This window comes from Carex rostrata, chromosome 31 (assembly GCF_964058835.1).
Source record: "Carex rostrata chromosome 31, lpCarRost1.2, whole genome shotgun sequence".
In the NCBI taxonomy this organism is placed as follows: Eukaryota; Viridiplantae; Streptophyta; class Magnoliopsida; order Poales; family Cyperaceae; genus Carex; species Carex rostrata.
Window position 1 is genome coordinate 1,548,917 of NC_135948.1, and position 15,017 is coordinate 1,563,933.

At 31.7% G+C, this 15,017-nt stretch overlaps 1 protein-coding gene across 1 annotated transcript; it reads right to left on the bottom strand.

Annotated features, from left to right (window-relative positions):
* Positions 1-8,245: 8,245 nt before the first annotated feature.
* On the bottom strand, positions 8,246-8,911 carry LOC144547186 (uncharacterized). The gene has a single exon (XM_078295774.1). The coding sequence runs from the start codon at positions 8,909-8,911 to the stop codon at positions 8,246-8,248; it is 666 nt and encodes a 221-aa protein (XP_078151900.1).
* Positions 8,912-15,017: the final 6,106 nt, after the last annotated feature.

Consider the following 15,017-nt stretch of genomic DNA (forward strand, 5'->3'; position numbering starts at 1 on the left):
ATATGTTGCCAGGTCAGTCCAGAAGTCATAGTAATAAAATTTACAAACAATTAACGAATTGTTTGTAAAATATTTGTTTTTAGTATCTTTCCGAATGAGTAGATAAATTAAATAATTTTGACTTCTTTAAATTATCTGCAGAACTTTTTTTCTTTGTTAAAACTTTTAATATTTAATAATTATATACATTATTAATAAAAACAAATTATTTTGAATTATAATTGTATTATATTCGAATCATGAAATCTAGACCTTATCAAATTATTCTTACATTTCAAACTTACCACTTGCCAGAAATTGGATCTCTCAATCTAGGGGTGCATAAAAAATTCAAGATTCGTGATTCGATTCGAGTTCGATTCGAAAAAAGTTTGAAAAAAATTCGATTCGAAAGTAATTCGGTTCGAAATTATTCACCAATCTTCAATTATTTTGAATTCAAACTAGAACATATTCGATTTGGTTCGGTTCGTTTGCAGCCCTACCTTAATCACATATTCTGGGCTAGCCACATTCAATCATATAAAATCTTTGCCACATAAAATAACAGAAAAGCTTAATTGTATAATTTTATCAGAAATGTCTGTCTCCGTACATGTTTCTTTTTAAAGCAAGTATTACACTAGAAAATTCTTTTTCCTTGGGAGGATCACATAATTATATGCACCTTTTTTTTCTGAAATGTGGGACCCCTACTCTCAGTGCAGCTTTTCTCCCCTAATTTTCCTCGCAGTTTGCACTCTTTTCTAGTAAAAGAATAAGAATTACTGCATTGTCACTTTGTCAGTCTCTGTGCAGATAATACCGAAATTTTTATTAATAGAAAATTATTTAAATAAATATCAATAATGGAGAATCAACTTGAGTTTTTTCGAGATATCGGAAAAACGAGATAATTTAAATAGATCATCACGGTCAGGAGCAGGCTGTTTCAACTTCTATTTCTGTCAGGAACAGACTCTGTTTTGGCAAGAATTGACACTATTTTGGCCAGGAACTGGTACTGTTACAAGGGGATGATAGTTTATAACGTCCATATGACGTTATAAACTATCACATTTTTTCTATATCTAGAAAAAACTCAGATTCGTTCTCCATTATCGATATTTAATTAATTAATTTTTCATTAATAAAAATTTCGGCAGATAATATTATGTGAGTAAAACTGGGTGTTCTTTAAGTTCACTCTAAGTTTTTTGCTGAACTCAAGTCTAAAACCCATCAAATCGACTTTAAACGATAAATTCGACCGTTCTGTCTATCTTACGAGTGATGTGTCTAGATGTAAAAATAATAATTTTGAAATTAATTTTTTATAAATTCAAGTGATCAAAAAACGTTCAAAAAATGAATGCATTAAAATTAATTTATTAACCTTCTAATTTTAACTGCTTGATTTTATACTAAATTAATTCAAATATTTCAAATTTTTACATGTAAACGCATCACTCATAAGGTAGGTGGATTTCAACTGTTTGAATTCGTCATTTAAAGTCGATTTGATGGGTTTTAGACTTGAGTTCACCAAAGAACTTGATGAACTTAAGAACACCCTAGTTCTACTCATATTTTGTTAAAGAGAGATGTTTAGATTTGTGAATGCTTGAAAAAAAAATATTAAATAAATAAAATTGAAGTTTTCGGAATTATAATTGCTAGTTGTTGATTTTTGAGAGATGCAAAGTTGAGGAGACAATATGAATTTTTTGTATTTTGAAAAGTTGTGTTGTTTTTTCTGTTACAGTGACTATATATATATTACATGGTCAATATGACTGTTGGAACTATCTCCCTTGTTGCTAGTGAGCTACTTAAGTTAATTTGTACATTTTTCATATAAACCCTTGATCTATTATTTATGAGATTATTATTCAACACCCCCTCAAACTAGAATTATAAATATCGAGTAATTCTAGCTTGCTTGTGATTTATGATAGAGTGGAAATCAATGTTAATAATATTTATAACCCAAATTTCTACTTACTGTCGATTCACAAGCGCATGAATCTACTATGTAGTATAGATTGGGATGTCGATCCACAGGAATGGTGTATTAAGAGATCTATGATGCAAACTAAGGTCTAGGTTATCGGTTCCTTTAAGTTGATTGGTTTTGTTTGGTTGGTTGATTATTGGTTTCTCAGTTGTAATATTGAAATACAACAAAGAATTGATAGTAGTTTAAGTGTTTAGAAGATGGGCTTCTAGGGAATCAAACATTCTATCATTCAAACTTGTTTAATATAGGTTCTAGTTGTCATAACAATAGCTCACGGTTCTGTCACAATCCGCATACTATTGCTAATACTTGTCAGTTGCAAAGTTACTCAATAGCATGCGGCTCTGTCACCATCCGCACACATTTTGGGTAAACCGTAAAAAGTCTGGTTTCAACTCCAGTCGGAATCGCACACAGTTTGGCCAAAACTGTACACGCCCTATACTGGTATCTCTGGGTCGGACTTAATGACCATGAAATATGTATACTTTTGCCTAGGGTTTCATATCAATAAGTTGACCAATTTTCATGCATTTAGGTTAATTTAGTTTAATTTAGTTTAGAATTATACCAAGAATCAAGTTACTTCCGAAGTCTATTTAAATTATAGGAAATGGAACAAATTATAGATCTTCTCGCAAGCTTTCCGAAAAGTGGTAGAACACTGAAAACGGAGTTACGGATAATGAGTTATGCCCATTTGAAGTTTGGCTCACAGCATAAACAGAGGCAGGACGCGGGCCGCGCAGACTCCAAGCGGGTCGCGTCAGTTGTGATGCGGGTCACGCAGAAAGCCGACAGAGCAAATATGAAAATTCCAGCTTTCGACATTTTTTTGTATTTTGATCATATCTTGGTCATACGAACTCCGTTTTAGGCAAATAAAAGCTTGCTGGAAAGAGGACAACGAGATCTACAATTCTAGGAAGGTTATAAATCATAATTTGTAATGTACAAATCACAGAAATTATTTTAAAAAGGCATCAGCTGAATTTTTTGCCATATCTCATGAGATCTCGATTGATTCACTTTTCATCCTTGGTTGCTTGCTCCCCAAGTCACAAAATAGCTATAAATAAGGGGGAGACAGCAGGAACAAAGATATCTCTCATTTTGGGAAGCAATCTTTGGAGAGGAGGCTTGGCTTGGAACTTGTCTTCTTCGGGTTTTATCATGATTTCTTCTTCTCTCACTTGTTTTATTTGTTTTTTGATCATGTCTGAGTAGTTTATTTAGTTTCTAGGGTTATGATGTAGTACGAAACTCTGTTCTTATATGCATGTTACTTGGATCTGAGTTGAAATTTGTGTTTATTTGTTTGAGTATTATTTCTATTGCTTGATTGAAATTGATTGAATGAATCTTGTTGTCTACTGTTAGATGCTGTACACATCTTTCTAGTAATTTGGCATTGATGTTTCTTTCAACCAGACCAAGTATTTGAGGTAGGTCTTTAAAGCCAAATAGTAATCGAGAGGTGAAACTTTCCAATTATCGAAAGATAATGGATGCCTTTAGTAAACCTGACAAATAACTTAGGTTGAATACCAATGAACGAAAGTTTAGAGTTTGAAACTTAAGAAGGCGAAATTGCATTTCCGTAACCAAGTTTATTAAGTCAACATACGAGAGTTGAGGTTTAGGAACATTAGGTACGGTCAGTAGAACCTTACACAAAGAAACAGAGAGCATGCTGTATTATCCTCGAAGCCCATGCGGGTCGCGTCACAAGGGTCACTTCTGAAAGGAAGCGAGTCACGTGGCTGGTGCTGAGAGGCAGAGTGGAAGTTGAAACCAGAAACCCTAGAAACGCCTTTTTACAATTGATAAAAACCAAATTTTCAATTACCGTCATTTAATTATTGCAATCAAATTTAGGAATTTAAAACAAACCAAACCAACATTTTCTCACTTCTAGTACCTAATTAATTTAAGTAGAGTCCAGTTGATATTTGAACCGTCCTGTGGATCGATACCTGATTTACTATACGACAAGATTGTGCACTTGCAGTCTTAATCGGAAGTATATTCGAGGTTTAAAAAGTACAGCTTGCTGTACTGAAACTTTGTGATACACTTTTGTGTGAATAGGACTCACAGCACCCTAACTGAGCAAGTACCATGTCGAGTACTTTTAAGGCTCAGTAGCATTAAGATTAATGATAAGTCATAATTCCTAATATTACAAAAGGGTCAAGTTCACTTGGTCAATCCTTCCTCTAACCATTGGTAATAAAAATAATCAAGATTACCCCACTATCAGTGATGGAATGCGACATTCGTCTGCTAAACCACTTCCCAATAGGTTTCTTGACCGTGGTTCGAATACAAGCGGTTAATGGGTCAGTCTATTCTACTTGTACCTAGGATAACTTATGTTCTTCAAATATTGGTTAACCCCAATTAGGTATGGGTGTATTGTACACTCCACACATACGAGGTCACTTTAAGCACACAATAAACAAGATCATAAGGCATAAAATCTCAGTAAGAATTCAGATCATAGTGCAGAGATAATATAAATGAACAACTAGATTAAACTTATAAGAATTCAAGATTACATGTCTTCACTATAGAATAGGGTTGCTTAGCCGCTCATGGCGGGTTCAACAACAAAAGAAACAAAGTACATAAAGAGGGAGAGCAATAGAAAGAGATGGAGGGAGAACACCTATGTTGCCCTTTATCTCATGCACGACGTCTTCATGCCTTGTTTCTTCCTTCTCTTCTAGTTGAGACTTTGTTATTTCTTAGTGATTTTCGTTTGCATAGCCTCCACTAGAGTGAAACCCTAGTTCTAAGTTCTCTCATATGTGTATTGTATTGTATGATATGTCCAGAGTGAGAGCCCATTTTCTTCCCAGGCATCCATTTGCTTAAATAGGCCTTGATTGGGAAGTTAGATCTGTAGCTGTTGTTCTGGTAGTTTTTGCATGCAGATGCCGGAATAACATGCTGTTTGGCTGAGATCCGTACGGGTGGCATAACCGTCTGCGATAGCGTCTCCGAAATAGCATGCGGTTTAAGCCTATTTTTGCTCCAAAATCATTGAAAATCTGTCATTCTCTAAAATCAGGTGAAATAACGAAAATGAATATGATTCTCTAAAAAATAAGCAATTGTAACTCGATAAATGGCCAAAATATATGCTAAGTGATATGGAAAATCATGACAAATTTGACCCCTATCAATTTCTTCAAACGGCTTTGGATCCAATCCTTTTGTGAACACACCCGCTAGTTGATCTTCACTTCGAACAAACGGTATTTCTATTTCTTTGGCTTGGACCTTCTCTCTAATAAAATGACAATCAACTTCTATGTGTTTGGTCCGTTCATGAAATACAGGATTTTGAGCAATGTGACGTGCGGAGTTGTTGTCACAATACATTTTCCTGGATTGATCAACAATGATTCACATGTCTTTGAGCAATTGCTTGAGCCATATCAATTCGCTTGTGGTTGATGTCATGGCTCGATATTCCTCTTCTGCGCTTGATCGTGCCATGATATTTTGTTTCTTGCTTTCCCATGTGACTAAATTTCTGCTTACAAATGTGCAAAAGCCGAAGGTGGATTTTCTATCAAAGCTACCGGCCTAATCTGCATCGGAATAGCCACATATTGCATTAGAATTATTATTCTTCATCCATATGTCATTTATGAGATTTCCTTTTAAATATTTCAAAATTCTATTTATGGCCTCTAAATGCGGTGTTCTTGGCAAGTGCATAAATTTACTAATTTGACTTACGAAAAAAGAAATATCCGGACGGGTTACCATGAGGTAAATTAATTTTTCTATAAGTCTTTGAAATTGGTGTATATTTTTTAAGGGTTCACCATCCTCGGTATTTAATTTATATTTATTATCTATTGGTGTAGAGGTCGGTTTCTTTGAATAAATCCAAAGTATATTTTCTTTGTGAAATTAATAGACCTTTGTTTGAAAATGCTACATCTATTCTTATAAAATATTTTAAATATCTTAAATCTTTAATGTCAAATTCTTCTTTCAATTGGAGTTTGATTTTTCTAATTGCTTCTAAATAATTTTCGGTAATTATTAAATCATCTACGTATACTAAGACAAGGGTTATATTTTTTTTCCTTCACTTTTGGTAAACGAGTGATCGGCGTTGATAATTTTAAAATTGCAAGAAATTAAATATTGAGATAGTTTGCTATACCATGCCCTTGGAGATTGCTTAAGTCCGTAAATTAATTTTTTTTTTACCTACAAACAAGGTTAGCATTGTTTTCTTTTACATGACCCGGTGGAAGAGTCATATAAACTTATTCCTCAAGTGTTTTTTGAAGAAATATATTTTTTACATCCATTTGGTATAAATTTCACCCATTGTTTATTACAATGGAAAATAACACCCTAACGATATTTATTTTTGCAACTGGTGCAAAAGATTCATTATAATCCATGCCATATGTTTGTATAAATCTTTTGACTACTAACCTTGCCTTATATCGTTCTATGGTACCATTACAATTATATTTAATTTTGTAAACCCATTTGCATCTAACGGGTTTTTTTATTTTTTGATAATGGAACAATTACCCATGTTTCATTTTTTTTCTAGAGCTTTTAGCTCTTGTTGATACAAAATCTAGCTTATCTGTCATTTTAATATGTACAAAACTTGTACATCCAAATATTTTTAAATGATCAAAGATGATTTTTTGTTAATAAAGAATCTCTAACGGAATTTTGTTTTCTAACTTTGAACTTAGTAATCTATTAATTAGATGTGTAGCGCAAAGTATGGCATCCAACCAATATATTTTAGGAACATTACTTTGAAACATCAATGTTCTTGTTATTTCTAACAAATGTCTATTTTTCGTTCCGACACTCCGTTTTGCTTGAGTGTATTAACGCAAGTCGTTTGGTGTATAATTCATTGTTCTTTAAAAAATGTTTTAAAATTTTTGTTCACAAATTCCGTTCCATTATTCGACCAAAATATTTTTAATTTTACATTAAATTGATTTTCTATAAGACGAAAAAAATCTTTGAAACTACTAAACACTTCATTTTTTATTTGAGTAAATATAACCAAGTGATTCTTGAAAAATCATCAATAAAAATAACAAAGTATTTAAATCCATTGTATGATTCAATTAGGGCCGGTCCCACATATCCTAATGAATTAAATCAAACATAGCTTCACTTTTGCTATTATAATGTGAAAAATGAAATTTTGTTTATTTTGTCAATTTACAAATCTCACAATTGGCATAATTAAAATTTTTACAATCCAAAATATAATTTAAAATCTTGTCGGAGGGATGCCCAAATCTTCTATGCCAAAGTTTAATATCAATGGATTTAGCGGAAGCACAAAAATAATTTTTTGTGTTAAAAAAGTAGTGTCCATTTTCAAGAAATCCTTCACCAATCTTCGTCCCAGCTTTCTGGTCCTGAAATACAATATTTTTACGAGAAAAAAATACATCACAATTTAATTCTTGTGTTAATTTTTGAATCGAAAATAGGTTTATAGGAAATGTGTCTAGGTATAGCACACTAGATATTTTTTTGTCACAAAATATAGTTTCACCTATACCATTTATTTTAGCCTTCATACCATTTGCTACCAAAATAAATTGATCATTTTTTGTCATATCTAAAATTTTAGAAGTGCTTGATTGCCAAACATATAGTCTATAACACCACTATCGATAATTATTTTATCTAATAAATAAATTTTTTGAATATAAGGATATACTAGAAAATTTAGACTGGTTTTGTTAAGTCGCATAGACATCTGCTGAATTAGCGACTGCAGATATCCTGATGCATCACCTGACCCATTTCGGCCAGACCCTGACCCGCCAACGAACAAACTAATCCCTGCGGACCCGTTAACCCCTGAGGACCCATTAGCCTCTACGGACCCTGTAGTCGGACCCAATTCCAGCGCAAGTTATGGTTCAGCGTAAAAAATACGCATAGCACCGACCCCTTCCCTGTTTCTTTCTTTTCCTTCATTTTGTTCATCACTTCCTCCTCCAACAGAGCTTTGATTCTTCCAATGTTTTGGTTTCAAGTGGAGATGAAGAAACCAGTAGTTCTCATGGGTGTGCCCTTCGTTCTTACACCCAGTACACCTCTTGATTTCATTGTGATTTGAGTGATTTTGAGATTTAGGGTTTTGGCCGGATTTGGGGAAATTGGATTTTTTTTTGTTGCTGCAAAGGCATGGGTCTCATGTCCCTCTTCGACTGTGAGTTACGGGCCACCCATGGTCTCTCTTCGGCTCTCTTCTTGTTGAATCATATTCTTGATTTGGGAGTAAGAGGGAAGAGGAATGGTATTCATAACCTGAGCCCGTATGGCCTCATAGCTCGGGTTTAATCTCGCTAGATACTCAAATATATCATCTTCTTCTTCTGCTTCTTTGATTATTGCCATGTCGGTGGTTGCCGGCCGGCACAACCGGAGTTCATCTTTTTTCTTTTGAAGAACCCCAAGGTACTCTACGTGTTTTCTCGTGCCTTGCTTTTCTTGCTGAATTTCTAATTTGAGTTGGTATATACGAGAGTAGTTGTTCTCTTGCCCGTACATATCTTTCACGGCTTGCCATAGCTCAAAAGCCGTGTCGAGAAGAAGGAACAATTCTGAAATGGATGACTCCATAGAATTCGTGAGCCACGTTATGATTTTGTCGTTTTGAGTTCTCCAGTTTTTCATTGCTTTTTTCTCCGCTTCGGTCAGAGAAAGTGGATTTGCAACTTCGGGCACTTTGTTGTCTCTCGTGATGTATTCTCGCATCTCTCGGCCGCTGAGCGCTCTCCCTGTAGCCTTTGCCCATGTAATGTAATTTATGCCATTGAGCAACGTATTTGTGAGCTTGAAGGAGTTGTTGATAGCCTCGTGTTGCCCTTCTTGAGCCATTGCTCTTTGCTAATTTTAATGTTTTATGTGGTTTTTTTTTGCTTATGTTGTGTATACCAGTTCACTTTCCAATTTCATTGTCGAAACTATGGAGGAAGAGGAGAAATGAAATGGAGGAAACAAAAAAAAATAAGAAAATAATTTAATTGCAAGAATTGGAGATAGTTGTAAAAAGAAATAAGGAAACGAATCACTAGGGATTCATTCAATTTTAATAGTGACAAACCATGCAGTAGTTCTTGTAGCGAGATTGTTTTTAATTAAATTTAGACTTTTAGACATAAAATAGATGTATTTAATCAAAATAAGATAGATTATGTGATTGAAGGGCTGATATTCAATTTAAAAGTTCATCTTTCAATCTCATCCGTTAGCGGATCAGAACAACTATGTGCATAATAAAAGAATGGAGATATGAATATTTTAATATCTAGGTGTAAAATTTTTTAAAAAAAAAATATAAGCACGGATGTAAATAAAGAATGCAATCACTCATCTTAGAAAGGTATAAATATATATAGAAAATAGCAGTTTTGCAACCTAACAACCAACACACTAATCCAAACGCTTAAAATCTCCATCACTCGTTCTATAACTAAACAAATAAAAATAAAGTTGATGGCTCTAAATTCTAATCATTAGGTCTCTTAGTTTATTATTTAATTCTTGGGGCATTGCTGGCATTTGCCCCCATCTTTTGCATAAAATTTTATAATTCAAGATGGTTTATTTAAGTATATTTTTTCCATTGCTCTCACCAAAATAGCCCTCTTGTAAGATTGAAACAACAATAATTGCTACTTGCTACTACATAGCTAAATTTTATGATTTCAGATGGTTCTATTAATAAATTGATTTAATCCAGCGAAAATAAATCGCCCTCTTATAAGATTTAAACTATAAATACTAATTATTTGGATAATTAATTGTCAAACGGTGCTTGGAAAATTGTCAGTCTGAGCAATTTAAATGTTCAATAACAATAATTTTAAATACATTTCAAATACAAGTCGACGAGTCCAAACCAAAACCGTGAGAAATATAAATATTTGAAATCTACTATAAGAAATATCTTAATTTTGTCCACCAATTAGAAACCTGCTACAAGTTTAAATCATCTTACATAATATTAAAAATTTTAAAATAAAATCTTTAAACTCGATTCACAATTTCTTCATTTTTTTTTGTTTAAAGTGCGCATGTAACAGTCTTCATTGTTGGATAAATTTGAGGCGATTTTTCCCCGAGCAGGGAAATATATTTTCCAAAAATTTTAAATTTTGTCACTTAAAATATAAGCAATCTTTCATCTTTGTTTCAAGTACAAAGCATTTTTTTTTAAATAGATCTAGCCAAAAATTAGAAGAATGTATCTTTTATCATCAGCTCTTATGTTTGGCAGCCAATAATTAGAAGTTGAACTTAGGTTACTAAACATAGCAAGCAAGAAATTAATTAGTACAAAATTACGAGATTATGTTTGTCGGCAGCATATATAGTATTCTACACTCAGGCATCCGCATCAAGTGGGACTATTTTTGGAGTTCGGTCAAACAGTTTCTCGCTTCTTTTCTATGAGATACCGTATGTGGGTACCCGAGTGGCGAGTCATTGTATGCAAGGCAACAAACAAATAATTCGGATTCAGTTCGACAAGATAAAAAATTCATGATTCGGATATAATTCAAAAAATGATTCAGTACAACAAGGGACAAAAAAAACCTCAAAAGAAAAACCCAGCAAAAAAAAGAATTGGTGATTCGCGTTTTATTCGCGAATAAAACGTATTCTACGTTTTTTACGTTTATTCGGAGTTCGGTTCGAAAATGTTTAAAAAAATGAATAAAACGCGAATATATCTTGTATATTGTAACTATGGGCCCGCATACGTTTTCCACTTTCGTGCACTATCACAGAAATAATAATTGCGTATGTAATAAATAAAATTCATATCACAAGTTTAGATCATGAAAGAGAGATCTGCTTTAACACAAATATTAAAGAAGTTCGGTGCGTTCCACATCTGATTGAATTGGTTCAGATTCTAATCGGATGATCTGGATTTAAACGCAAAATTTATGCATTAGTTTCCGATTTTTTTTATTTATATAAAAAAAATATAAATTTAAAAAACTAACCAAACTGCTTGTTAATTTAGAAAACTACCCAAACCGGAAAAAAAATTTCCGGTTTCAACACGAATTTCCGGAAATTTTTTTTCCGGTAAATGGATATTAAAACCGGAATAATTTTTTCCGGTTTTAGGATTTTTTTTTTTAGGAAATTTTTTTTTCTGAAAACATTTTTTCTAGAAAATTTTTTTTTTCGGATTCTTTTTTTTTCATTTTTTATAATTTATTTATTTTTTGTATTAAAGTATTACAAATATTTAATGTATTTTTTTAAAAATAGATGGAATACTATATAATTTGATTTATTCAAAAGACTGCAACAAATAATCCGGATCAATATTTTTTATGCCGGATTTTTTACGGCCGTAATAAAAATTAATATAATATAATATATGTATATGTATATATAATATAATATATATGTTAAAATGTGCTTGCATATCAAATTTTATATTTTTTTGAATTTTTTTTACCATTTATTAAGTATTTAACAAAATCGCTATATTCAGACCATTGAATATTTGTACCCATCTTAATAAATAGTAAAAAAATTTAAAAAAATGTAAAATTTGATCTACAAGCACATTTTAAAATATCTATCATGTTGAACGGTTTGGATCGACTGTTTGGACTTTGAAAACTTTGAAAATATCAATCGTTGAATGCCTACCGTTGAACGAAAACTTAAACTGAATTTTTGAGGCACTAAACGAGGGTTCCAATGCCTCATTTTTTTTATACCTCATATTTTATATCTTCATTTTCTTCACTAAACGAGGGTTCTAATGCCTCATTTTTTCACCAAATGATATTTTTTTCATATGAGGTATGATGAGGTATGAAAAAAAATGAGGCATCAGAATTTCAAAAAAACGTCGTTTAGTGCCTCAAAAATTCAGTTTAAGTTTTCGTTCCACGGTGGGCATTCAACGATCGGTATTTTCAAATTATTTTCAAATCCGGCATGAAAAATATTGATCTGGATTTTTTGTAGTAGTCTTTCGAATAAATCAAATTATATAGTATTCCATCTATTTTAAAAAATATATATTTGTAATACTTCAATAAAAAAATAAAAAAATTATAAAAACTGAAAAATGAAAAAAAAAATTTCGGAAAAATTTTTTTCCTTAAAAAAAAAAATCATAAAACCGGAAAAAATTATTCCGGTTTTAATATCCATTTACCGGAAAAAAAATTTCCGAAAATTGGTGTTGAAACAAGTTTTTCCGGTTTGGGTAGTTTTCGAAATTAACAAGCGGTTTGGTTAGTTTTTTAAATTTATATTTTTTTTTGGATATAAATAAAAAAATCGGCATTAGTTTTCTTCTTGAGGAATAAAATTTTCACTATTTCTTTTTATCTTTCACGAATTCACACTGATGGATTATGGGCCAGTTCAAGATTCCCTTACTTTTATGCTGCTGGATTGATTAAAATTACAGTATGGACCTAGTCAAATGGAATTTATTCCATGATTAATATATTACATTGCTGAAATATTTTTCTATTATAACTTAGCATTATATTAATAATTTTGAGCTCTAATATAAATTTGGTTTCTACATTATTAAAGATTGATTGTTGAATTAATTAGTTGTATTATTTGAGATTCGAACCTAAATAGTTCGCGAATCAATTTCGAACGAATTATACCCAATTTGAGTTTGATTTTAATAAAATTCGAACCAAACTAGTTTAATTTGTTTCAGAACGAACTAATTTTGAATTGAATTAATTACGAGATTTTTTTCAAATTAAACTCAAATCAAATCACAAACTTCAAACTTTTTGTGCAGTCCTAGCCTCCTAGGTGAGCCGGTTGAACCACAAATTTGATCATCCGAAACTTTACTGAATTGATGTGGATCCATATCTCTCAGGTATCTGACTCAAGCGAATTACAAACAGACGGCCCAGATTAATCTTAGTTGGGCCAATTAAAAAACTATAGGAGGCTGTTTTGAGATTCGTGCCAATTAAAAAAAAAACGGTCCTGTACTATCCGTTTGTAATTTGCTTGAGACTAGGGGTGATTCGAATTCGTATTGACGTTGGGTTCGATTCTAATAACATCAGTTTTTAGTATAAAAATTAGAAATATTTATTGATCAGTCTAATTTAAACTGTACTTAAAATAATTTTAATTAATTTAATTATTCTTGTTTCCATAAATAAACCGATCAGTTCACATAGATATCTAATCCACTGAACTGAAATTTTATTCTGTCAAACGAAGTAGTTTGAAAAATTCAATTTACACCAACTATATGAATACTATGTGTTTTAATTTGTTTTTCAATATGTATAATATAATAGGAGCAAGGTAAGCATGTATGTACTAAGCTCATTAAATTCGTGATTTTAACTTTAAAATTAATTAGATTGACTTCAAACGATGAATTCAGTTGTTAAAACTTACAACCGATTTACTTTGTGAGTAATTCGTGTACATGCAAAATTTTGAATTATTTTTAATATAAAGTCAAGTACGAAACAAATGAAAATTTTCAAATCATTTTAATACATTTATTTTTTATCATTTGTTGACCACTTGACTTTGTACTGAATAAATTTTAAAATTTTAAAATTTTGCATTTATACACTCACTCATGAAATGAATTGGTTTCAACAGTTTAAATTTGACGTTTAAAACTAATTTATACCTTCTTGATAAATATAGTATACGCTAACCTCATAGTATCATTATATGGAGTGACTGCTTTTTTGTTTGTGAAAGAAAGGCTTATAGTCATTTTCATTGCTAAAAATTAATTTAAAATCAATTTAATAAATTTTGAAGAGTAGCACACGCTAAACCTCACTCCTATTATATATACATAAGTTATTTGGTTTTCAGTCTTTAAGCCACTGCCTGGTCCCCTTCAAAAAAAAATAAAAATAAAAATAAAAATAAAAATAAAAAAATAAAATAAAAAAAGAAGAAGAAGAAAGATTTTCAGTCTTTAAGATCAAATTATAAAGCCCAAAAAGCTAAAAATAAACTATGACATTTTTTGACAGAACCCGTCCAGGTAATTGAAACAAACAGTCAAATCCTACTAATTACAATAAATGATTGAAATCAAATAAATTGGTTCAATTAAACACCCTGACTTAGTGCCAAGAAGAAATCGACAAAAGATTTTTGTTTTATATTCATTGTTTTGCATGAGTTATTTCGAGTAAAAGCCGAAGTTTTATACTGTTTTAACAGTTGAATATTCTTTAGCTACATGGTAATGAGGTAATCCCAACAAATATACAGTTCTTACTTTTTGTTTGACTAACAGAATATGCATAATTGTGGATTAGGTCGTATTATTATGTCATCTTTTCCGTTGAGCATTAAAAGCGCTAAGAATTAGGTCGCCTGTGAATTTGGAAGGGCATGGATGAAATAATGATTGGGGAAACAGTGCCAGACAACCGACCATAAAATCCCAAGGGACAATTTGTCCCATTTTGCCTATAGCTTTCGGTTTCTCACTATATAGACAAATAAAGGATTTGTTAAGAAATAAATATAGAGAAATAAAGGACTAACTCAGGATAGAGAGCAGCTTGGGTCCGATGGTCATTAAATTCAAAGTGGTTTCAATGAGTTCGCTCACTATCGGATCTGCTTTAAAATTCGTGCTGGCACTTTTGCGTATGCTTTAAAATTCGTGCGCGCAAATCCTAAAACAGATCCGATGATGAGAGAATTCATTGAAACCACTTTGTATCCAATGGCCATCAGACCCAAACTGAAGTCGTTAGGATAATGCTTTAGTAAAATGAATGAAAATAATTAAAAATGGAGGGATTACGTGATATTGGTAAACTTATGAGCTGGACAATTTTTTTAAAATAAAATAAAATATAAAATTTATAAATATGTTATTAGACGCATAAATAACCTAACACTCAAATTTACTGCAATTTAAGAATTATTTTATGTTATGTTAAGGATCGTTAATGTTGAACCGTTG

Bases quoted from the DNA above. Each gene is read 5' to 3' on its own strand.
- LOC144547186 (XM_078295774.1), bottom strand. From the start codon at position 8,911: ATGGCTCAAGAAGGGCAACACGAGGCTATCAACAACTCCTTCAAGCTC.